The following is a 26,620-nucleotide window of genomic DNA, read 5'->3' as shown; positions in this document are numbered from 1 at the left end:
AATGGATCCAAAAGATTCAGATCCCACAACACATTTGCAACCTGAGTATATGGATTAACGCAAGAGCAGATATGTCATTCAATTTAACAGTTGTTATTGTTTATGCACTTGACTTGTCTACTTCAAAGAAAATGTCTGTACCATTTATAATATTATGTATCAAGAAATCTCTTGTTTACTCCCTGACTCTCTATTCTCCAATGACATTTTATGACTTACTTGATTTGCTTAAAAGCTCTAAAAATAAAACATTGTCAGATAATGATGGCTTGCAGATTGACTTTAATACACTGAATGAGTGACAGATGCCTTTTAAAGTGGTTAGCTGCACAAATTAACGCCATCTTATGTTACAATAGGTACCCATCCCACAAAGTCCTGTCTCTGATTGCTCGGTTTTGCTGTTAAGTGGTATTTTGGAGGTGAGGTGCCACTCTTCTGTGCATTCCCGTGCAGGGCGTGCGGGTAAAGGAACTGTCTGTGTTATTGTTTGCTCTAAAGCTGATAGCCAAAGACCTCCACAAGTTAAGGTTATCATCCCAACAAAACATACCATTAAATGCAAGGAAGTGCATTAGATCCGTCCTTTTGTTAGTGACCTAGACATAGTAACTTTAATGCATTTGTTACGTTAGTTAATGCTGTTTATTCAGTGACCCATAGATTTATGAGACTGCTGTTGAATTCTGACAGGCTTATGAAAGAGGAAAGTGTGGAATTTCTCTTTCATTTTATTTGGGTAGTGCACTGTAAACTTGTTTTTCACTGTCACTCACTGTCAATACATTTGATTATTTTTGGCATTATAAACAAGGCAAGGTCATTTTATTTTTAGAACATGTTTTATACACAAGTACAAAAGGCTTTGCAGTTCTGTCAGTAAAAAATGTATCTTATATTCAGTTATTCATTGTGGGAACCCAAATGTTGTTGTTGGTGTACTTACTTTAGGAGAATTTATTCACTACCATATCCACTACAGTCAATTTTTGAATCCATTGCACAGAACCTACTTAACTCACTCCCACAGAAATGGCTCCTTCTAAATTTCAACATTTCCATTTATTGTTTGCCCTGCATGAACCTGCATCACCTTTTCCACTGTAGTGATAGTAGAAGTCACATATCTTTACATGTGAGTAAATGCATCCTCTTAAGTAGAGTCTGCTGCTGTAGTCTAATGTGTACTGTTGTTGGCTGTGGGTCTGGTCTAACCCTCTCTCCCTCGGTGTCTGTCCCAGGACGGGGGGAGTCTGGTGGACTCCAGTGGGGCAGTGCGCCTCCCTCTCTATACGGCCTGGCTGGAGCTCTATCAGAAGGAGGTAACCGTTAGCCCTTTAGTCCCGTGGTGTTTCTCCTGTCTCTGGTGTAGTGTTTTTCTATAGGACTAACTCCGCATGCTTACCTCTCTAACACAGAGGTAACATGGAAGAACCAGGGGCTATACACGGATTTAGTAGGGTCTGCTGGGTCTTGGTCTGGACTTAGTGGTCTGTGCAGTTTGCATTAGTGTGTAGACCTTTATTTTTCCTCTCTCTTCTGAAATGTTGGTGGAGATTTTTGATTTATTATAACAAATTATTGGTTACTTGATTAATTCATGTCTTTGTTATTTGAGAATTTAACATTTTCTCATTCATTCATTTAATACATGTGCTTTTTATTCATGATTTTATTACATTCCAAAACAATTAACCATAAACAATGCAAAATAGTTTAGTTCTGGCTCAGGGTTGCTGTCCAAACACATGAATAAGTATATAACTGTAGCAGAATTCATTGCATATAGATAGAAGGCACATTTGAAATAACATAGTTTGAATGACTATGATGAATAGGAAAGACATTCCACTTGAAGTATATGTCTTTAGTCAATAGTCAAAGTGATATTACAGCTTTCATGCATATCCACAAATTAAAATCACAGTCTCTTCTCCTCTATTTAAGTGTAATCACGTGGAATAAACATGTTTGAACACTGACACTCAAACAGCCTTCAGACATGTAGGCCTTCACCAGATAATCTTTGTTTTCATTGGCAACGTCTCCTTTTAGATTCACTATGTCAGTAAGGATCAGTCAGAAATCACCCACAATGCCTCTAAATAATGTGGACGTATCTTTTCTGTTGTCTTTTGTTGATAGTAATTTAGTTCAATTTAAGTTCACTTTTGGCTTGTAAGCCTTTAATTGCTTGTAATAATCACAATATAAATATTAGTGACAGTGAATTGAGCTCATAGCCCCAAAGGTGTAGGGTGGATCCACACAGCACCTGATGTAAACACATGATTGAAATGTGAACGTTTGAATATATTACAAAACAATAGCTGACATAAATCAAAGGTGCACTGTGTCACTTTTCGGGTGGAGAGTCTGCCACCAGCTTGTCTCCGTGGAGGTGTTATTTCAAAGATGTAAGTTCCACAATATGTTTTTAAAATTATCCAGGCTTATCTGACATTAAAGGTCAGATAAGAAGTGAACCCACTCACTTTAAGAATGCATGTTTTACAATGTGTTTTTAGCAATAGAAGCTTGTGTTACTGAATAAGTGCCAAAAAGATATATTTAATGCTCAGGGAAAGCAGTAATATTTCCATGGACATCTCCTGAAAAAGTTAAATAGTACAACTTTAACGTAAATATTCAAATTATGTGTGAAGCTGCAATCATTGCGTGGTCTATTCCGTACTTTACTTCTGGTAGATTTTGCATGGAATAACTTTTACTTATTCTTCATCTCAATGAGTATGTAAAAAAAATAATTGTTTTTCTTTGAATGATCAACAACACAGCCTCAACAGTTGTGTGTCATTGGATGTAAATTTATCTCTTTTGTATTTGTCTCTTTTGTACCTTCCTTCGTCTGTGGTGAAGGAAGGTATGTTGAGATTTACATCGTCGAGAACTGAAGTTATATCTGATAAATCTGTCATCATGGTCCGCCTCCTACAACTTGTACTATCACTACATCTACAACTACATCTGTTTGAGTGAATGGCCACTAACAGGAAGACATTTTACACAGCTAACCAAGCATGACCCAAACAATAACTTCATATCATAGTAACATGAAAGAAGTGTGGCCATATAAAGTGTCTTATCTGTTTTCCTGTTTACGTTTCTTATCTCTACTATCATCCCTGTTCAAATCAGTGTAATGACTTTTTATGGCTCTGTGTAAATCCATTGAGATAACAATAGAACTGCAATGGGGCAAGTTTGATTGTACAGTAACTTATCATCAAAACATTATATGACGGTTGCCAAGACCAGAAGGAGAGCAAATGACACTGGTGGTTTGTCTTTATAAATTAGTCAAGAAAATGCTATATCAAAATTCACTGTATAACTTCTCTGGTGGGGCATCTGCTACTTGTTTGTCTCCATGAAGATGTTATTGTTATGCCTCAAATATTCCACAGAATGGCATTAAACTTATCTTGCATTTATCCAATTACAAGTGTTTGCATTGTTAAAGAAAATACCTTGGAGAACTACTGTATGTATTCTTACTGGGAGTGGGAATGCATCTCCACTGATCAGACCAGTAACTGAGTGGTGTTACCTGCCTGTGTCCATGGAGAAAGATATGTTTAACACCACGCTGTTGAACACCAGAAAAGTTACATGGTGCACCTTTAACCAACAACAACAAACAATCCTATAGGGGACTGACATTGTACAGAGTCAGGTTACAATCAGAGCATCTCCATCAGTGAAGTGAGTTAAGCATTTTAAGTCCTTAAGTGCATTTTAAGTCACAGAGGGATGGTGAAAAACTACAGAAAAGTCAAAGTGCATCATTCTTTACATTAACAGCGTTTGCTCCATTGGTGTAAAGGTCATGTCCCGCTGATGTAAGGCCAGATGGGCAGATAAATAAACTGAACAAGAATTTCTCAAGCTTCTTCAAGTGATATTTGGTTACTCTTACCTCAGTCTTTTACCATTTGTTCCTTATAAGATACAGGACTACAAAAGGTGCTGTCCATCTCTGCTCTAAGTGCTGGAAGGTGACATTGGACAGTAGTAAGGAATATCATTGAGCTTGACTTTGAGTTTTGAGCTAAAGGCGTTTTGTCGATCTGCGTTTGAGTAATTTACACGTTTAGGGTTTCCAAGCTGCGGGGCAGGTTAGGTAATGCGGACGTGAGTGTGTCTGCTGCTGCCAGGGGGGAGAGGACACTGTGGCCTCAACATGACACGTCAAAAAAGTCTTGAAACATGCATTGTCCCAAAATTTGGAGACTTGGAATTTGTGGTTGCTATGGTGTTCAGTGTCGTTCTTTATGAGTTTTGTTGTGCACAGTTTCTGCAGTGATTATATGTTGTTGTTTTTTTACCATGACAGTTATGTAATGTAGTATTAGGAGTTTTCATCAAATCAGGATCCAGTCATTTCAAATAGTCAGTCAATGAACTTTTATTTGAGTGGTTTGGTTTATAGCACATCCTCTGTCAGTAAACGCATGTGATTTGAAGCAAACTCAAGACTTTGCAAGAAAAAGTTTGACTATTTTTGTAGTAAATGGACATGTCTATCTTGTCCATGTTCATTAAACTTAACATAAAAATCAATTTTCTATATGTTTTAATGGGTAATCAATCAAAAAGGTGGGGAGACAGTAGCTCAGTTGGTAGATGGTTTGTCCACTGATGTGAAGGTTGGCGGTTCAAATCCCATCATTGGTTAAGCTGTTAGATCCACTGACCCACAGGCTGGCAGGTTGAGTCTATCTCTATCTGTGTACATTGGTGTATGAATCTGTGTGTGAATGCGTGAGTGGTTCCTTGATGTAAAGAAGTGTGGAAGAGCGGGGTATAAAAATGTGACCATTCCAGTCAGCCATAAACATCTAGTCTATATCTAGTCTATTCTCAAGTGTTTGATCAGCATTATTTCAATCCCCCAGTGCTTACTACACAACAAGGCAACACAGCTACTCAGTTTGTCTTAACGTTTCTGCTCAAATTGCTATGTTTAAAACTGGTTAACTGGAGGATAAACAGGCTCATTTGGATAGTTTGACTTCATTTGGAGCTAATATCACAGTTGTAAAATCTGAAGAGAAAGTAGTTTTTGACCAACCACATGTCTGAGAAACAATGGCATTTCCTCCACAATAAAAGTGTGCTGTGTGCCCCGTTTCCTTTATTATGAAAATGAACCGTAGGGCTGTCTGCAGGTCCTCTGGTCACTTCCTGTCTCTTGCCCATATCGCCCATATCCCCACAACTAAGTCCTGCTCTGTTTTTCTGACTCATTCAAACACACACATTCTTGGAGGTCATTAGCTACTCTTTTTTTTTTGGCAGATTTTGACTAAGCTTTTGACTTGTGTTGGTGCATGTAATCCAATCCCCAGAGCAAGGCTTTCATTCCAGCTGCAGGGGTAATTGTGTGATGGTTATGTTGGTTTTGACAAGCAGCATGGAGGTAGGACAGGTGTGAGTCAGTCTGGGTACATGCGAGAACAGAAGCAGTAAAAGTCATGCAGTTGAAAAGAAATGTCCAAAAACAATTAATTAAATTGATGTCTTTTGAAATGTTCTGCCTGTTTTAATAGGTATATTACATCAAAACCACATGTACTTGTTGACATGACGGGACATAGCAGCAGAGATATTTATTATTATACTATGAATTTAAGCAAAGTACCAGTCAAATGTAATAAAGTTCCAGCTGTCACTTAGGGAAGTTTTGATGTCTGATCCAGTTAGGGTAAAAATTGCATACAACCTTAGCCTTTTTAAGCTAATTTTGTAGTTTGTTAAGTACAATAAGGATATATAAAGTTATGAACATATGAAAACCTGTTGTATTCTAATATTTTACATATCGTATTGATGTGTTTTATTCTTTTAGGCCCACCCTGGCTTATTTCCTTTGAGCCTCTATAGTTGTCTTGCATACATGTGTGTCCTTGCCCTTGCATCTCTTGCCCTCTATGTTTTTATAGTGTTTTGTGCTTTTGTGTGGATCAAGTGCATTTCCATGGCAGCAGCAAGCCTGTCGTCCCTGGAGACACCTTAGAGACGAGACCTTAGTGGCAGGGATTGTCCGGCGGGTCTGAGCGGGGCCCAGGTTTGAACAGGACTCTCTCAGGGGGCCCTGCAGAATGAAGGCCAAGTGCACTTTAAAACAGAGGTCACAAAAAGGCTGCAACTTCAGACAAAGAGGAGTCAGACTGTTGGCTTACTTATGCATGAGCAGTGTGGACACTTTACTATGAGGAACTCCAAGACCATGCATGGGTTTCAGAATAGTGAGTATCTAGGACTGCTATTCAAATTTTAAAACAAAAAATTATATCTTCTAAATTGGAAAAAGTCCTCAAAATGTTGCATATAAAAGGAAGTTGAAACCCATGAATAGAGCTCTGGCTAGTAATAAAAAGTTTTGGATGATCTCGAGCTCTTTTGATCACCGAACAGCCCAAAATAATCTTTTTTTGTTGGTGCAGTATTAACAGGATTTGGTAGGCTCTTTAGTAGTTTTGACCGTTGTTTTTATGAAATATGAACAACTGTGTTTCTTAACAGTATGTACTTTTTGCTCAAATTGGATAATATTAGATACACAAACTTCCTGATGTTCAAATATCTACCTAAGCCCCTTGTTTTAGCTCTCACAAATCCATAAATTAGCATAAGCCAGACTGATAATACAGCACTGATACCATTCACTCTGTAGTATTGATCTGGAATGGCACCTGTTGATTGTTTGAGAGAAGAAGGGACTTTGAGCAGAGTTTTAACCAATCACAGCAGCCATTTAGCGGAACAATGACATGCCACTACAATAAACCACAAGTGCATATTTTTAGGTTTGCAATTCATTTAAAAAGGTTCTGAATATTCTGAACCTTTATAACCTTTAGATTTTATAGGGAAAAAAATGTTAGTTGCACAGCCTTTAACCACTGTATGCCATTGGTGATTTGCCATTGCATACAAATAAATGTTTAAATTACTTATTATGCTGATGTTATAAAGCATTACTGTTTTAACACTAGTCCATCTTTCAGACCTACTACACATGTGTATAGGGTCACCGAGCTAAGTCAGAGGTGTATTATCTTTTCTATTTGTGAAACTCAGTTGGGTGGGCCACTAATAACCAGGCCACTTCTACTAATAGGTTAGTGATTATATATGGAGCATGTACTAAGGTCATGGTTGTAAATGTTGACATGAATACATGACACATACATGTAATAGGATAGGAACATTTGTAAAAGTTCAGTATTGAGTGTTTGGCGTATTTCCATTACTGCACATCCCTAAGTCCTTTTGCAGTTGGTTAAATCTCTCCTATCCCAAATTTATTACCCCCTCACATGCCCTGAATACATGGGGTTAGGGCTGATCCTTTCTGAACGTGAATGTACGACCAGGCTAGTCAATATTTAGCCTGTAACAGCTGCAAGACTAAGCAAGAGCAAGTGCTGCATTATGTCTTGAATGTGGGTCTGTCAATCCCAGATCTCACTGTTCACTGAATCAGATTCTCTCTAGGTATTTAAACATTTGTATAAAAAGCATCTAGTCTCAGTCAGTTGTTAGAATTTAGATGAATTTACACTATAAGAATGACAGTGGAGTTACTTTTATAATTTGTTTTATCAGTTCTAGGACCAGGTTGGGCGATTCTGTGTGGAGTTTGAATGTTCTCTTCATGTCTGTGTTTCTTTGTTAGATTTACCACTTCAAACATGCACATTAGGTTTATCGCTAGAGCTAGAACCTACAGTTACAATTCTTTGTCCTGGTTAAATGAAGGAGAAATCATACAGCATACAAACTTTTCAAATTGTTTAGAGCTGTATCTCTCTCGGGGATAATAGAGTTTACTGGTTCTTTCCATTTCTGCGTTTTCTCTGTGTGCTTAGGTTTCTTTTAACACTTAAAACAATACGGTCCCATCTAGGGCTGCAGCCTGAAAATGAATTACTAATCTATCCTTGTTCTATAAAGACTAAAGCATAAGGCACAGAAACAGTTTAAATTAATTACAATTCAAGCCTTATATCTAAATTGAAATGTAGCAAAATTTCCTGTAAAAATTGCAAACTTGAACTGTAAGCTCTTGTCTTGTTTTCATAAATTGGAGCACAGTGACAGTGTTTTTTTGCCCCATAATCACATTCTGGAGGCATTTGCACGTGGTGTTTGGTCATGTATCATATGATCTAATAATAATCCCCAGTTATAATTTGTAATATTGTGTCTGCTGGGAATAAGGTCGTACAAAGACAGCTGTGTGCATGTCGCTCTTTCCTCCGGAGTTTCCTTTTCCTTCGGCTTCTGTCCAGTGCTGCCTTTGAACACTATGTTTGTTTACTTAAAGAGCTCTGCCACTCTAGACTTCCTCAAACTAAGCTACTGTGACACGCATGATTTCAATACATAAGGTTACATAACATACACTGTGAATGCTGGAATTTATATCTGCGTAGTACACTATTTCTGCTCAAGGTACTAGTACTTTTGCGACTGGTATAGGCTAACACAAATTAATGGGTACTACTTTTACTACCTTACTGTTGCTACTTTTTGACAACTTTTATTTCAAGGGTATACTGCTTCTGCTACTACAAGTTTAATGTCCAAAATACTACACATAGGTTTCAGTTTAATGTTTATAGGCACCATTTTGAGGACTTTTGACATTTTAAAATTTACTCCAAAACTGTTAAGATGCATTAACATTAATTAAAAAAAAAAAAAAAAAAAAAAAAAAAATTTATGTTGCAGTATATTGAGATAATGGCATTCAAGTATTTTACTAGTCATAAACCATAATTGTTTTCCCCAAGCTTGGCAATAAACTTCCAACTTTTGTTTTCCCGGCAGGATTTAGGTGAAGTGTGCCGTGCCTTCCGTTACCGTGGTGACTGTGAGAGGGTGGATTATGGGAGATTAGGACAGTGAGAGCCCCCATAGATGGATGCAGGCTGGTGCTAACATGGGTGGGGTTTCCTGCTCTGGGACTGCTACATGTGTCACTATTAAAGTCTGATTATAGGTTAGAGACAAAATATGGGTTTGAACATGCACCACAGAAAGAACTTCTAAATAAAAGGACTGAATGTGGGAGTAAATTGTTGTAAAGTCACAATTTGATGATAAAATAGTAATAGTTGTTAGAAGTAATGACAAGAGTATAACAAAACATAATTTGTTTTTGTTCCGACAAGGCGTGTTGCAACCACTTTTTATTCCACTTCAGAGTTTCAAAGTTAACTGTTCATCGGGTACAAAATGGGCAACATTTTGAGGACATTTACCTTTTGAAAATATATATTTTGTTTTGTATTGCTTTTCCTTACTCTGAAATTCATCGACAGATGCTACAAAAACTCATAGGACAATGCCATATTGCAACAATAATAATACACATTTGCTGACCGTGATGGAGCATGAGAGGACTTTTTGACGTTGTAGGCTTCAGTCGCTGCATTTTAATCCAATATACTTCTTACTGTAACACAATCTTGTTCTTTTATATTGACCGGCTACATATCCATGTTTGACTGAATGACCCCTAGAGGCAGAAACAGCACAATGATTTTTAAAAAAGTAATGGGAAAGTCAGCTGTTTTATTTCTGCCAGGCAAAATTCCTAATGTCAGGGCAACAAAGGACACATAAGATCAGGTATAAGTGTAGACCAGTGCCTTTCTATTTTAAGAATCAAGATTCAAGGATTTATTGTTATTGTCACTACATTTAGAGCATCAAATGCATTGTGTTACAGTACTGCAGTATTGAAAATGTGCCCTCTAGATCATAATGTTAAATATAGTCATTTCGGGTTAGAATTTTCCTGTTTTGTTGCCCCAGCTTCCTAGTTTATAACCAGCATTCCCTCTCCATGTTTTCCACGTATACCCCACCAGTATCTTGTTACTTTAATCCATGTATGTAGTGCACACATTCTTCACACATTATTCACATTTCTTGCTATACCTCATCCATAGCAAACTAGATCTTACATATTTGTCAGTTTTACTTTGAAGGTAGGGTTTTGTTGCATGACTAAAGTTTCATGTAAAGTTTACAGTTTAATCATCTCAGATGTCGTATGTAAACATGGGAAGTGTGATCCAATCTGGGATCTGTAGTTCTTTTGTAAAATGTGTTTGTAGTCACAAGATTGGCTTTTCTTGTTGGAAACAGCATAACAGCATAAGATGTAATCGCTTAGACCTATTGTGAACCACTTAGCTGTGTCAGACTGTTGGGTGCGCTTTGAAAAATTATAGTATTAGTACCCACGCAAGTTTTGGGTGGGAACTCTCTCATTAAGACCTTGTCTGTCCTTAGTCTTTATTGAGTCCTGGTTCAATCCTAGTTTGTACAAAAAAAACTAAACAGGTTTAGACTTGATTTGGTCCTTTTCTAGTCCTGGTTTAGTCTGAGTTTATGAATATAGCACATTTTATGAACAAGATGGTTTCCAAAGTGCAGCACATAATATCAAGTTCAAATTGTAATATATTGTGTGTGCACGCGTGAATGGTATGATGGTTTTGTCCTGTTAAGACCAAGTTTAGTTCTGGTTTCTGTACTCAGATTTGGTTTCAAGTTTGAGAATGGCTGCACTATTATAGAAATTCTTTGAACTTTGGTCTGATTTCAAACATTTCACAAATCTAAAGCGGTTTGTTGTCCCCTAAGCTGATCTGCATGTCCGTGTTTGTCGGCAGCAGGCCTTGATGGAAGAATTAGCCCACTTTGCAATGTCTGGGTGTGAGCCATGGTACAAAGGGCTTTCTGTGGCCTGACTCCTGTCTCCTGGCTACTGCTCTGAGTCCAACGGCTTTGTTTGTGCTGAAATGGGAAACACAACCGAAGAAGGCATTTGGGCTGTTGTGTTTCGGTGCCAAGTTCCTCAAACTGAATGAAAGACAGAAAACAATCATTTCGCTTTCAGTCATTTGTATTCCATAGTGTCTATAGAAAGAACACATGTTGTGATGAAATAGCTTGTAGAATGAAAAAAAATGTGGATTAGACAGAAGTTGATAGATAGAAATAGATAGATAAGGATATTATTGTAAACAAAATTAAAAGAAATGCATACATATTCATGAACATTTATTCAAACTTATGTGATTTTAAAAAGTTGTACCTTGATTTTTAAGTAATAGCTCAATGTGAAAAACTTGCAATAAAAGATACATTTGAAATATCATACACCTATAATTGAATTGAAAAGATAAAAGTTGCTGTAATTTCTACCATATGCATGAAAGTTAATGTCATCTATTGTATTTTTGGTCTCTTTTGGCATGCTGGATGAAGCTGGATTGCTAATATAAGTAATCGCCAGAGTGTGCAGAAAAAACTACTTCTCCATGATGTTTTCTTCTAGATCTTGTAGATGTTGTTTTCACTTATTAAAAAAAAAAAGAAAGAAAGAAAAAAAAAAAATCATATCCATAACATTCTTAAACTATCAGCAACATTCATAATTATCATGGTATGTTAGTTAATTGCAATTATAATAATTATGAAACCAAATTTCAATACTGTCCCATGCCTAGTACTTACCTGTTGATATTTTTTGTTTCAGCCAAACATCGGGCGCCTGGGCTTCCCCCATGGCCCGTCTGGAGAGAAAGTGGCTGTGGTTGCCGTTGATGATTGTGATATCTCCATGGCGATCCGCTTCGGGAAACGAATCGGGAACTACTCCTGTGCTGCACAGGGAACACAGACTGGACAGAAAAAGTATGGAATATTTTTTGCTCAAATTAAGATAATATTATGACCAATTACATGTGAAAATGCACAGATTATTTTTAGTGAACCAGTTTTTGTTCAGACCTGGTTTAAACATGGAATAATTTTCAGGTTAAGATTAGACATTGTTTATAATTTATCAAGTCATAATATCTTCTTTATCTTATTGTGATTCCTAAATAAATGTTAATCTTAATTCACCTTACAGTTTACTATCTGTTTACATATACACAAAGATGAAAGATTTTATTTCAGACTGTTGTTTCTGAATAAATAGTTTGTAGTGGAAAGACAGCGTGTGCGGACAGATTTTGTGAGCAGAGAGCAGACGAGGGGCGGGCGGTGCTTCACAAGAGAGTTAATAAGGTTACATTCCTCCAAGAACTAGTCCCACAGGTCACAGAGGCCAGTCAGGGCTTTCAAGGTGGATCTCCTCACTGTGTTGCTAATCTAAGTACTGAAATATACATATGTATGCACAAAAAAACTTGAAACTACAACACTACCAAGTCAGTGTTTTAATTTGCCTATTAATGCATTTTATTTTTTTATATGTCTTCTCATTCCCTGTACATTTTCACATAAAGTAAACTGTTGTTTTGTTGCTGTTGTACTTGATTTAAAGGGGAAATAATATTATTATAGTAGTGCGCTTAATTTTAACATTCCGATTTTTGGTTATGTAATGCTGGTTACATAAAATCCCATTCAAAATGAGCAAAGCTATCTAACATAATGCACGCTGGAGGATTCTGTTGACACCAAATATTACTGCTACTGCTAATACTACTACTATAGCTACTGCAGCTACTATTACTACTACTGCAGTTACTGCTACTACTACTACTACTGCTACTACTACTACTATGATTACTACTGCCATAAAGGCTATAACTGTGGTCAATGTGAGTGAAATTGGAAAGCCGATCTTCAAAATAATGCAGACTTAAAGATTTATGGTGTTTGTTCGTTTCTTTTATTGAGTCAGGGCAGGCATCTGCCATGAAATTTATGGTGATTCAGTTGGCTAATTTTTAAAGGAGGTATGCTCAATATCTATTCTAATGTAAACATTGCTTCTATTTAATTTTGCATCATTATCCAATTTGTCTATTTGAACCTGTACTGTCTGGCACACTACACAGTTGATTTAATAATGCCTTACACTTGTATTGCACTTCACATACTTCATTGCAAAGTGCAAGTGTGGTCTTCCAAAATGCAATTGAATGACAATTACATAACATTGATCCACAGGGTTTGTTGTTACATGTTTTAAGTGGCTCAGAATGTAAGCTGTCTTTCCACAATCCTTTACTCTCCTCATTATGGTTTAAGAGACTTCACATGCGACCAGAAGTAAGAGTTACCTTAAATGGCCTTTTGGATTAAAACAAAATATACATTGTGGATATTTTGCTTATTGAAAAAGAAACTCTCACCTAGACATGTCTTTCTTAAATAAAATCAAACATTTTCAACTATTGATTTTATAAGAATAAGAAGTAAGCATGAACATTTGTAGAAAATGTACATTGAAGTTGTTAAGCTGTAATTGTTGAGTGGCAATGTGTGTGTACAATTGACAAATAAACATATATTACTGTGTAAAACAACCTAAATGTAGAAAACTGTCCTTGTGTGACCCTTAGATCTCTGGACCTGACTGGACCCTTGCTGCTGGGTGGAGTCCCAAACCTCCCCGAAGACTTCCCGGTGAGAAACAGGGACTTTGTGGGCTGCATGAGGAACCTGACCATCGACAGCAAACCCATCGACATGGACGGATACATCGCCAACAACGGCACCACTGCAGGTCTGGAATACTACTGTATGGATATATTTATGGGGGCTACTGTCTGTGAATACGGATTCACAAAGAACCTATTATGTATAATATTATTCCTCATTTTACAATTCTTAAAGGGTCAGTTGCTGCCTGGATTAGTTTAAAACTGCATTTGTGTATTAAACTCTATTGTGTTTTTCAGTGTAATATAAATCAAGATTTTGGATAATAGTTGGATTATAAGTGCTCTAACATTTTGCTTTATTATTATCATCCAGGATGTCCGGCAAAGAAGAACTTCTGCAGCATCAGTGTGTGTCAGAATGGAGGAGTGTGCCATAGTAAATGGGACACCTACAGCTGCGACTGCCCCACTGGCTACGGAGGCAAGAACTGTGAACAAGGTACAAATAAATTTATAATAATAACTAACAAACAAAATATGTCATACATTAATGTTACTGCACATGTAGTGTCAAAATTGAACCTTTGAGTCCAAATTTTCTCAGTCACTTGCATTTTAAAATAAGCTATATGAACCCAGAGCTGTGATAATCTGGATGTGTTGATTCATACTGTCTTTGTGCATTTACACGCACAAACACCACATTAAAATTGGGATTAAACCCAGAACTAAACCCAGGACTAAAACAGTACTAGAACAGGACCAAACCCAGTCCACATCAACAAAACTAGTGATGTGACGTTCATGAAAGAGTTGCCTCTTTTGGTTGGAACCGGATCTCATTTTTAAAAGAACCAAATCTTTTTGTTTCAAATTTGAATTCTTTTTTACAAATACAACACAAGAATTGTCACAGAAGCAGAGTAGGCAACACAAGTGAGAACTTTTTACACAGAAAAATATATTTTTTATTGTATCATTGGTTGTTTTTTTATCAGTTGTTTTGTTTTATTATTATTATTGTTGTGCAACGTTTTATTTGGATTCTGCATAATTCCAAAGGATAAAGACACTCCCATTCGCAGTTTGAACCATTTTAAACACATCTGAGCCTTGTTCATCTCTCTCAATGATTAGTTTGCAGTTAAATTGAGTTCCCACCTTGGCTTCTGTCATATAATTAAATATTAAAAGAGCCAGTCTTTTGAAAGGCTTCGGATCCCATAAAAGAACCGAACGTCCCATCGCAAGACAAAACAAGTACAACTGTGAAAGCACCCTAATTGCACACGAATATGCTTTTTTTCCTAGTACTAGCACTAGGTATCTTTAACTTGGTGGCGTTTGGTAGTCCAGATCCTCCCTTGTGACTCAGTCTGACTCAGATCCACAGTCACAATGGAAAGTCTCTGTAGCTTCTATTCACACGATAAGATGGCCTCAGGACTTCAGTGGGGGTAATAAGACCCAATTAATCCCCATGTATTCAGATCAAATGTAAAGGATTAGCCAACAGGAAATATATGTTCTGGGGTTGTTTGTGCAACTAGTTACCATTCTGTCCTTACATATCATGAACAGTATGTCAATAAGTTAAAGAAAAATGTTTACATGCACTCTCTTTATTGGTGTCAGCCCCACATCTGGATAAATAAATAGTACCGCGTGTCCATTTGGTTCTTATTAGTTTGCTCTGGTTTACTCCTGGTTTAGTTTAGTCCTAGATCAGCCCTGGTTTAGCCCTTCATTTAAATTTAATCTTATTTCATTCCCTGTTACATTAATGTGGTTTGACTGGCATTACACTATCCCTCTACTACAATGCATACTTAATAGCCTATTCTTTTTGTGATTTATTGCTGCTTTTGCCATGTCATCTCTCTAATAGCTTCATGTGGTGCTAATAAATCCATGAGATGTCCCTGTGTTTGCTAACAGTGGGTTAGGTTTATAGTAGGTTCGGATTCCCCGCGTGTAAAAAGAGAGTTTTGATTTGTTGCTTTGGGGCATGAGTCCAAACAATGTGTGAAGGTGTGAATGTCCGGAGATGCCCTGTGGTCTGTGAGGTAGGCTGGATCGTGCCAGGACCCAGATCCAGTATCTGAGCCCGTCCCAGGATCACAGCCGGTGTAAGAGAGGGCTTTTGGCTGCCACTTTGGTTGTTGACACGTTTGGTTTAAGGCTTCATCAGTCACTTCATTCGCTGTTATTTAAGATGTTATCATAACTATAAGATTGGACAGACATGAAAGAAGTGTTCAGTTAATAAGATCACACTCCGAGTTTAGTAAACAGACTAGAGACTAACAACAGTTTCATCTCCATTTTCTCTATAATGGCATAGCGATGGTATTCCACTAGAAAGCAAGAGGACACAGTACTCAGAATACATCTCTCTGTTCCATCATTAAAGGTCCTTTATTGCACATAAATGACTCTTGGAAGCTTTAAGCCATGTTAAAATGCTATTACCACCTGAAAAACATACCTGAAGTTGTGTTTTGTTTCATTCATGGATAGTCTGTCTACATCTGCAAAGCTCAAAATGCTCTGTTTCAGCTTGTGATGTCATCAAGTGGTAGTTTTCAAGTTAATACCTACATACCTTTTACCTTTAGTTCAATAGATTGGCAGTTCTAGGGCTGAAATTTGATTCTAATGAAGTTGTATGGAGTTCAACAACACCGTGAAGCACTTCCGGTATTGTGTTACTGAAAAAAACAAAAACAAAACTCCAGGTATGTTTTTTATGAGGAAATAACAATATGATATACATCAGAAAATAACATAATATGGGACAGTTACATACAAACACGTTGTTATGAATAAAACGCTAGCTTTTTATTTGATTACATACCGGTACTATCTATCTTAAGTTTCACCCTTATACAAATATGTGCTTTGTCTGATAATTACAGTGTATTTTTGCACTCTTCAGCTGCCCCCAGGACCTCAGTCTTGGTCTCACAATGTGGATCAAACACAAGGACATGTAAACTGTATGTGTGCGGTGTTGAAAGATGGGCCCTAGTTTGAGTTTGAGAAAATGGGATTAAAGGTGGGATCAGCTGACTTTAAAGGCAAAATGTTTCAAGTATGTGTCACATTAGCAAGATTAGTGTGAAATTTGTTTGTCCTAGTATTAAACATATCAAACAGTGCATAATTTACAGCAAGTTCATGGTTTTGTGAGTCTATGAGGTACTATGTGATGTCTTGCCTGTCCACACTTTACTGAGTTTGTTTGGAAACTATCATCTAAAAGTTTTGACTGGATAGGGCTGTTTGATTAGATTTTAAACATTTTTTCCTTGTAAGTCAGTGGAATTGGAACTTGAGTGTATAATTAACCTGTACTGTAAATTACTGGTAAACACAAACATTTTTTGGTGTGACAGGATAAAAGATTAATGCTAAGTTGTATGCGAAGTATAAGACTAAATGTAAGCGTACTTCCAATTTATGTTATGCACAGCTGAAGTGATACTCGATATTGATATTTATTTTTATTTTTACCAATTTCAAGTTAATATTTTTTTCTTCTTCAGTGATGCCGTCCCCGCAGTTCTTTGATGGCCAGGCTCTTGTGTCTTGGACTGAACCAGACATCACTGTAGCGATCCCCTGGTACGTGGGCCTCATGTTTCGCACCAGGAAGAGTTCCGGGACCCTGCTCCAGGCCAACGCTGGTCCTGCCTCCACCATCAGCCTCATGGTAAACACTTACTTAAGGATGTGTGTCTAATGTGCAGTTGTCATTATAAAAGCTACACCAGTGTTGCACATGTAAGGAATGCATGTAGGCTGCACATTGTAAATAACATACTATAATAATCACATTGAATGATAGTGAACAGTTGTGGCATTCAAATCCTTCCATTCATAGTGTTCAAACACAAAGGTATGTTAATGATGGTGTTTTTTATAGCATGTATTCTACCAACTATAAAGCATGACTGCAATGTACAATGAGTAGTGTTCAAATGTGTAGTTAGTGTGTTACAGATTAGGAAAGGTTCAGACATGTTTAATGCATATATTTTCTGCCCTTTTAAAGAAGCACTAAGCCCTGTATTATTGCTTTGCTCAAAATGTTTATTCGATTATATTTGATTTTTATTGCTGCACAAATAGATATTGATAAACTCTTACTGTGAGTTGTCTCTATGGATAGATGTGTTTAATGCCGTACTGTGGAATATTCCAGGCAAAGCAATAACATTGTCAAACTTCTGGCATCAGCATCAGCACAACTGTGTTTCCCATAAATAATCCATAAATGCAATTTAATGAGAATACATTTCATAGATTCCTTGCTTATCCTAGTAGCAGCATATATGTTTTTAGATTTTTATTTTTTTTCCATATAAAATGACACCTGAATATTTTTCAGTGTTGGGCAGGTGACTTGTTGTCTGTAGTAAATGTTTTTGATTGCAGTGTTTAAATACATTGACTTGCTGCCTAAGTGTATTTTTTTATTTTAGAATTCTTTCAATGACTTTCTTGTTTATTCAATATGTAGTTCATACACTATATTTAAAAGAGGTGCCAATAAAATTAAAAATGTCATACATATCACCATGTAAAGCATTTATTTTTCATATCTACAGATGACTGATCAGAATGTGCGTCTGGAGGTCTTGCACAAGCATCAGCTCGTGGCTTCTATGAGTTTTTCTCAAATTCGAGTGAACGATGGAGAGTGGCACCACGTACAGATGGAGCTGAGCAGTGTGAAGGATGGCAATGCCATCAAATACACCATCTCTGGATCCCTGGACTATGGCATGTACAAGGTAATATAATTACCAATTATATATGATGTAAAACAGCTGGCACAGGTAGATATTGTTGTGACTTGTTTTTGCAGAAGTCTGTGGTGATTGGTAATGACCTACCAGGGCTGAAGCTGCAGACTCTTCATGTTGGAGGTTTACCTGGAGAAGACAATCGCGTCCAGAGAGGATTTGTGGGCTGCATACAGGTCTGTCTGCTTTATACTTTCTTAACTTGGATATTTTCTTTGTTCAAAGAGAGCATTCCCACTTTACACAGCAACATTATAAAGTCAGGGTATGAGTGACGAAACAAGTAAATAATATAGTTGTATGGTAGTGCTATAGTGCTTTTTAAGTAATGGCATAAGGCTGTCTAATTAAAATTACAAATGTTCTTGCTTGTAGGGAGTGAGAGTGGGAGAGACCCCGTCCAGTGCATCTAATGTGAACATGGCTCAGGGAATGAAGATTCGGGTGGAGGAGGGTTGTGACGTGGCCGACCCCTGTGACTCCAACATCTGCCCCGAGAACAGCCACTGCAGTGACGACTGGACCACCCACTCCTGCATCTGTGACCCAGGTATTCACATGTAACACTCATACACTTTATCCATGCAGAAGTCTATGACCTATATCATAATCAAAAGAAGCAGAGACAGAAGTGGGTTTCATTCTTCTTACTTTCTCTAAATTATCGATATTATGAGAGTGAATTGTTGCTGATATTTATATTTTTGTGTGAGCCCTCTAATTTATTAACTAATATCCAAGGTGTACCCCACTTAAAGGTGCACTATGTAACTTTTCTGGTGGAGGGTCCTTAAAGTTGTTCCACTGTATCTCTCTCCATGGAGACGAGCAGTTGGGGCACCAGGCCAGATTACAGGTCAGATCTATGGATAGGTGACCCAGGAAACAGCAAGAATGCATTATTCCAAGGTATTATTGAGCAATAAAACACCTAATACCAATTGAATAAGATAGACACATCATACCGTGAAGCATTCTATGCAAAGCTGACCCCCTCACAAGAAAAGTTACCTTAAGGTCTACACATGGCTTACTTGCTGGAATAGGTAACAGCTCTTTATGACCCATAATGAGAATAATATGGTCTATGTTAACCAACTATTATAAAGTTGACTCTCTTAACAGCACTTGTGTTAAACGGCTTATTTGTTTTTTTTTCAGGTTATTTTGGTAAAGACTGTGTGGACGCCTGCAAACTGAACCCCTGTGAACATGTGTCCACCTGCGTCCGAAAGCCCAGCTCCTCCCACGGATACACCTGTGAATGTGAAGAGAACTACTATGGCCAGTACTGCGAGCATGTGTAAGTGTCATTTTCCATATCAACCACATCAACCATATCACACTGTCAACACATATTTCTTCATGGTTGTAGTTTCTAGATTTCACCTTGTGCCAAATGTAATGATATTGCTGTTGTCTACTTCTGAAAAATGTTAACACATATCTGCACGTATACATGCAATGGCTGTATCAAATCCACAATTCCACTAGTTACCACATGCATTTAAGTCATTCTTGAAGTAGAAACCCTTGACCCCTGGCCTCCCGCCGTGGAGTTACCCTTCCACGGCTAAATGTAGGTCAGTTTTCTGCCCCCCTTATTGGTTTGAATCAAATCTCAAATTAATTATTTCTTATAATTGTGATGAAAAAAATTATAGAAAAATACACACAGGGACATTTATTTTCAAAAATAGAGATATATTCCCCATAGACAATATACTTATGTATTGTAATATCACTTTTGGATCATTTATGGAGGTTATATAAAATATATGATAAACTTTTTTTTATAATTAACACATCGTTTTTGTCTGTGATTGCAGAGCCAAGAAGCCCTGTGCTAATGGCTGGTGGGGGAATCCTGTGTGTGGCCCCTGTAACTGTGACACGAGCAAAGGATTTTTCAAAGACTGCAACAAAACCACTGGAGAGTGCCGCTGCAAGGTAAAAATAGTACCAATATGAGATTTATTGATTTTCTTTAATTATTGTCTATGTTTCATCATGATTGATTGTGTATTTTAAATCATTTTTATGTGTTTGAAATAAAAGTTAGCAAATTAATTGAACACTACAAGTAAGGATTTATAGAAACTAATGTGTGTTTGTAGGATAACCACTACCGCCCTTCTGGAGAAGACTCGTGTTACCCCTGCGAATGCTTCTCCTTGGGCTCAGAGTCCCGTACATGTCATCCCCAAACAGGACAGTGCCCCTGCAAAGGAGGAGTGGTGGGGCGTCAGTGTAACCAGTGTGATAACCCATTCGCCGAGGTCACCGTCACCGGCTGTGAGGGTATGTGTTCAAGAGGGAAAATATTGTTCAGTTTTGACTCGACTGTGACTTAATAGGTCTAGGTTGCTTTTCCTTATTGTTCAAACCTTAGGAATTATATATATAACACAGCTAATGTATAACTCATTGGCAAAAACAACAGACATAATACGAAAATATAAGATCAGGAATTGAACAGTTCACACGTCAAATCAGATGTCTAGTAGGAGTTTCCTATATGCCCAAAGTCTGAAGTCTGGGAATTCATTACTTGTCACATTTACCCTCATTTAGCTAGTCATGTATTTTTTATTTTTTTTAATCCTCAACTCAATAGTTTTAAAATTCTGATTTAAAAGTTTGAAAGAATGCATGTATGGGCTCTTCCCATTATGCATAGGACAGCTTGAAGACCCATCTATAATGGTACAATATTTTCTGGTTGACAAAGTGTGGTCTGGAGAACTGGCTGAAGTGTCAAACACAGACAAACAGTGTTGCCCCCATCTGCTGGTGCTGTGCGAGGTCTAGATCTGGTCTTTGTCCCGGTCCATTCAACCAGAAGATCCCAGTCTGGCCCGTTACACCACTGTGGGACACCCACACAAACTATACAGTACAAATGAATGAAGCACAAAACCAAAGAGACCCCCACCAAAAACTAACGTCACTGCAGAGGAAAGACACAGACGTGGATGGGGTTTAAATGGGCCAAAGTCTATGCTAAACTATGGGAACTGGATTGGCTGTAACACTATTATAAGTTTACCAGTACCAGTTGGTTACAAAATAATGAAAAATGATGGATAAAAAAAAAAAATAGACAACAGCCAAACAATGTAATATTCATGCATTTTGAGCAAGATATCCATCTGTTTTCTGCTACTTTATTCCAAGGCTTCAGTTTGAGCAGGGAGGCCCACACACATTTCCTCCAGCTCTTCCCGGGGGATCCTGAGGCATTCCCAGGCCAGCTGACAAAGATAGTTCCTCCAGTGTGTCCTGAGCCTTCCATGGGGGTTCCTCCTGGTTGGAGGTGCCCGGAACTCCTCCAGGGAGGCGTCTGGAAGAGATGCCTGAGCCACGTCAGCTGTCTCCTCTCGACACGAAGGAGTAGCGGCTTTACACCAAGCTCTCCCCATGTGACTGAGCTCCTCACCAAGCACCTAGCCACTCTGCGGAGGAAAACTAATTTCGACTGCTTGTGATTTTGTCCTTTTGGTCATTACCCAAAGCTCATGACCATAGGTGAGGGTAGGAATGTAGATTGATTGGTAAATCGAGAGCTTTACCTTTCAACTCAGCTAATACTTCATCACAACATTACGATACAGAAACTGCATCGCTGTAGATGCTGCCTATCAATCTCACGCTCCATCCTTCCCTTACTCTTGAACAAGACACTCTCCATCTAAGATACTCTGAACAGACCTCATCTACCCCCAAAGCCTTGCCACAGTGACTTCATTTTAAGTGATGGATGGGTCTGTTTCTGAGTCCTCAGTCTCTACTTCCTCTTCTGAAGACGTGATGGTGGGCTAGAGGAGATCCTCACCATCTTCTTCCACCATCCAACAACAGTGTTGGACAGTTTGCCAGAATGTTTTTGAGGCCGACCGATAGTCCTCCTCCATGGCCTCCCCGAACTCCACCCAGCCCTTTGCCTCTGCGACTGCATGAGCTGTGGCACGCAAAAAGGCAAAAAGTCCTCTAAATGAAACCCATAAATGACTTGGGTTGTAATTTATTAACCAACCAGATTGCTGTTGTAAAGAGTTTAAATACCACAGCTCATTTCTTGTAAGTTCTGCAAAATTGTACTTTTTTTCTTTTTCTTTTCTGATTAATCCACAGTTGCAAGCCTCTCTTTGTATGCTGTCTACTTCATTCGTCTTTCCTTTTTTCCCTAGTGGTGTATGCGGGCTGTCCCAAAGCGTTTGATGCAGGGATCTGGTGGCCCAAGACAGAGTTTGGTCGTCCTGCCGCCATGAACTGTCCCAAAGGATCCATTGGTGAGTGCAGTTTAACACCACTGATGACAAGTGCAGCATGTGAAGTCATTAGAGAGTATGAGTGACCCACTTTACATCAAAATAGAAACAGTTCATTGAGGTTTGGGTTCAAAAGGGGTCAAGAATGTATATGAAATCAATCATAAAGTAAATGGTGAAAAACTTGCAAAAGAAAACAAAACAAAAAAAACAAACAAAAAAAACTTAGGAATAACAAATGTAAGAGACAAAAAATGTAGTTAAATTAGTGTTGATATGCACTTTGGTCAAACACGGGAACTTTAAAAGCACATCTCTGAATAATTTCAGAATGTCTTTATTTAATCTAGAAATTAAATATTAATTAACTTTTTCACTAGCCAACTATTCACTCTCCATGCTCATGCCAACGATTTTGGGCACACTTGACAGTAAGCCCCTCCTCTAGACTTTAGACTCCAGGTTACGCACTGGTTGCTGTGACAACCATTTTGTTGGCCACCCAGACTGAAGTTTTTTTTGTTTGTTTTTTTCATCCACTTTTATAAATCTGCATCACTGAAATATAATGCAATGCTTTAAAATCCTCCTCCTACTACTAATAAAGTAGTTATAATTAAATTAATTTCTTGAATTTGTCTATTTTTTCTAGGTACGGCCATTCGTCATTGTAGCGATGAAAAAGGCTGGTTGGCCCCTGAGCTGTTCAACTGCACCACAGTGACCTTCTCCCATCTGAAGAAATTGGTAGGTTTCTGAGAACAATCATATAATTTTATTGTTTTGTTTCAAGTGGGTTTGCCTTTAGTTGTAAGTGGCTCTGTCACCACCACCAACATAGTGTAACTTGATAATGTGTGAAATCACCCACAGAAGTATCACATATCACTGATTGCATTTGAACCTGCGTGGACCATAATACTGGAGGCTTGCACTTCACAAAGCCTCACTAATCCCAGGATTGACCAGTTTGTGCTCTGTTACATGCCTCCTTCTCAGCTTTCCCCCTCGTTACACTCCACTACAATTTATGCTATTGTAGAATGAGGGATGTCTTTTTCACTTGTTCTAATTCACTGATGTTGTACAACTGGTTTTCAAACTGTGGTATATGAGGGCTTTGTCTGGTGGTACTCAGGAGACCTTTGGTTAGTAGTCCTGGTTCAGATGATATATAGACTGGGAGATTGATAGAATAACATGTAGTGAAAGCAGTACTCATTTGGGCTGGTAATGTGGTTAAGCCAAATATAAAATTTTCTCAGGTGGTAATCAAGTTGGAAAATAAGAGGAAGGACCTGCCATTTAATGAATCTCTCCTTCTTGTTATTGTAGAATGAGGACCTGCGCCGCAACACTTCCAGGATGAACAACGAACACGCCAAGACAATAGTGCGCATGCTCCACAGCGCCACCGACAGCACGCGGGAGTACTACGGGAATGACGTGAAGACGGCTGCTCAGCTTCTGAACCATGTGCTGATGTACGAGAGCCAGCAGAGTGGGTTTGACCTCACCGCGGCCCAGAACGCAGACTTCAATGAGGTGAGGCACAGCAAAAAGAGTTATAATGTGGAAATTTAGATCTCCAAATTTACAACTTGTATTTAGTCATGTTGTTATGTACCTATGCCCGTGTATGTGTATATATATATATATGTGTGTGTGTGTGTGTGTTTTGCCTGGAATGTTTCACAGCATTGGCATTTGACTTATCTATCTCCAGGGATAAGCAGGTAGCACCACTAGGGCAAGTTACAAGTCAGATCTGTTGAGAGGTTTGTTAAAATACCATATCTTTGAGCAATAAGAACACTTCAAATGGGTAAATATAGGTAGTTTAATGCCATACTGTGGAATATTCCAGTAAAATAATAGCAACTGGTGGTCCCTCCACCAGAAAAGAGAACCACTAATTCCATTAGGGGATGACAAATTAATGAAATATTAAAAGTATTGATAACTTAACATTGCTTATTGCTTTTACAGAACTTGGTGCGAGCGGGCAGTGCCATTTTAGACCCTGACACTAAAGAGCATTGGGATCAGATCCAGAAGACTGAGGGGGGGACAGCACATCTGCTCAGGAACTTCGAGGAATACGCCAACACACTGGCCCAAAATGTCCGCAAAACCTACCTCAAGCCCTTCACAATCGTCACAGAAAACATGAGTGAGTGACAAATAAGCATTATGTGGCACACCAGTGAGGTAAAGGCTAGAGAGATCATTCATTCTGTTGATGTGGCTCTTGCGGCCGCCATCTTGTGATAGTAGAAGCAGGAAAATAGTATAGTGGAGAATGGACATGTTATTGTTCTCCTAAAGTACAAACATAAAAAAGTGAAATTATCCAAGTATTTAGGTCCAGCTCCTTCTTAGTTAGTATGAAGTCTTGAATATTATAGTTAAACCATCCTGCTAGAAACCGGATGTTGGTTACTGTGGGTTACCAAGGTGATGATATCCCTAGATTTATTTAACCTTACCTTGTGGCATGCATTAGTTTTTACCTTCATACTAACTCCCCACTTCCTGCCTGTGTCCTCTCCATATCCTGTCCCTGCGCTTCAGTCCTGACTGTGGACTACTTGGACGTCACAGATCCAGACAGAGCCACGTTTCCTAATTTTCCGGAAATCCAGGAGCCTTTCCCCAAAGAGCTGGGATCCTCTGTGCACTTCCCTCAGTTCAAAGAGCGCACTCAAGCCAGCAAAGGTAAGAATACAAGAATAATAGGCTTTTGTAATGATAGGAAACATGATTAAATGTGTTTTTTTATCTAATCAGTTATAGTATACATCTAACACCAATGTGACCAAAATGTGTATACTAGAATAAAGTAGGGCTCTACAGTAATTAGATTTTAATTGTGAGAAAAAAAATTGCGTAGTTGAGCAAATGATGAATTAATTAAATTCTGTTTTCAGGAATAGTGGTGCTTGTTTTGCGCCACAAAACCTGTAGCAAACTATTTTGTTTAATCTAAAATGGCTTTCTTAAAACATACCTCACAAATCATTACCAATAGATGAAAATATTTTCCTCTGCACATTAACTTTTGAAAGTAGATAAATAGTGTGGTTCTTTTTTCAATTTATTCAGTGTGCAGCCCTATAACAAGAGCTTTTTATTGTTATTATTTGCCATTTGATGTTAATTGATGTGTTTTTCCAAAAAGATTAGTTCCTGTTTTTGTGTACCTCAGTTGATCCCACTCCAGCTCCTGCTCAGACTGATGCTCCGCAAGATGAAGACCACACAGAGTCGAACCGCAGACGCCGCCATCTTGAACCCACAGCCCCTTTACCTGTCGTCGTGGTGATTGTCTATAAGTCACTGGGGCAACTGTTACCGGAGCAATATGACCCTGACAGGAGAAGCCTCAGGTATGAACAGGCAAAAGAGACACTAGGGAAAATACAACATGATTTAATTTACATAGTATTATTTGTACAAAAAGCAGGATTTTTGATACTTTAGAACAAAATATACATGATTACTTGTCATATTTGGACATGTTGGCAATAAGCATTTATTAATCTAATCGACACTGATGCAAAAGATTATAAAAGATTAGTTGATGGCAGCAGAGTATGTGTAGAGGATATGGTAAAATGACCCTGTAGAATGTGAAAGTGGCCAGCTGACCGAAAACGTTTGTATTGATTGATATCCACAGATTGCCGAACCGTCCGGTGATCAACACAGCTATTGTGAGTGCCAGAGTCCACTCAGAGGATGGCCCCCTCCCCTCTGTCCTGGATCCTCCAATCACCCTCCAGTACACCCTCCTGGAAACTGAGGAGAGGACCAAACCTGTCTGCGTCTACTGGGACCACTCCATCCCGTGAGTACAACACACGTTAGACAATGTATTTCTTTGTCTTTTACATTGACAGTAACATGTGTTTTGTGTTCAGGATTGGAGGGACTGGCGGCTGGTCGTCTAAAGGCTGTGAGGTGCTTAACAGGAACAACACTCACATCAGCTGTCAGTGTAATCACATGACCAGTTTTGCCGTGTTGATGGACATATCCAAGAGAGAGGTGAGGCTAACCCGTATATAATTACTATTGTGAATGT

General features: G+C 38.3%; 1 protein-coding gene across 3 annotated transcripts in view; it reads left to right on the top strand.

The window, feature by feature from the left end:
* celsr1a (cadherin EGF LAG seven-pass G-type receptor 1a) overlaps positions 1–26,620 on the top strand; it is a 90,761-nt gene that overhangs the window by 51,139 nt on the left and 13,002 nt on the right. For all 3 annotated transcript variants that reach the window (XM_055231415.1, XM_033989920.2, XM_055231414.1), the window contains exons 7-24: positions 11,588–11,745; positions 13,410–13,573; positions 13,825–13,950; positions 17,000–17,166; positions 18,065–18,250; positions 18,325–18,438; positions 18,638–18,812; positions 19,424–19,565; positions 20,092–20,212; positions 20,380–20,563; positions 22,453–22,554; positions 23,186–23,280; positions 23,869–24,078; positions 24,523–24,706; positions 25,108–25,251; positions 25,742–25,922; positions 26,216–26,383; positions 26,457–26,583. In XM_055231415.1, the coding sequence (XP_055087390.1) occupies positions 11,588–11,745; positions 13,410–13,573; positions 13,825–13,950; positions 17,000–17,166; positions 18,065–18,250; positions 18,325–18,438; positions 18,638–18,812; positions 19,424–19,565; positions 20,092–20,212; positions 20,380–20,563; positions 22,453–22,554; positions 23,186–23,280; positions 23,869–24,078; positions 24,523–24,706; positions 25,108–25,251; positions 25,742–25,922; positions 26,216–26,383; positions 26,457–26,583 (2,748 nt within the window). The remainder of the gene's footprint in view (positions 1–11,587; positions 11,746–13,409; positions 13,574–13,824; positions 13,951–16,999; positions 17,167–18,064; positions 18,251–18,324; positions 18,439–18,637; positions 18,813–19,423; positions 19,566–20,091; positions 20,213–20,379; positions 20,564–22,452; positions 22,555–23,185; positions 23,281–23,868; positions 24,079–24,522; positions 24,707–25,107; positions 25,252–25,741; positions 25,923–26,215; positions 26,384–26,456; positions 26,584–26,620) is intronic.

The sequence above is a fragment of the Periophthalmus magnuspinnatus genome, chromosome 23, assembly GCF_009829125.3.
Source record: "Periophthalmus magnuspinnatus isolate fPerMag1 chromosome 23, fPerMag1.2.pri, whole genome shotgun sequence".
Lineage (NCBI taxonomy): Eukaryota > Metazoa > Chordata > Actinopteri > Gobiiformes > Gobiidae > Periophthalmus > Periophthalmus magnuspinnatus.
The sequence above is the reverse complement of the archived record's forward strand: the minus strand, read 5'-3'. Positions and strand labels throughout refer to the sequence as shown.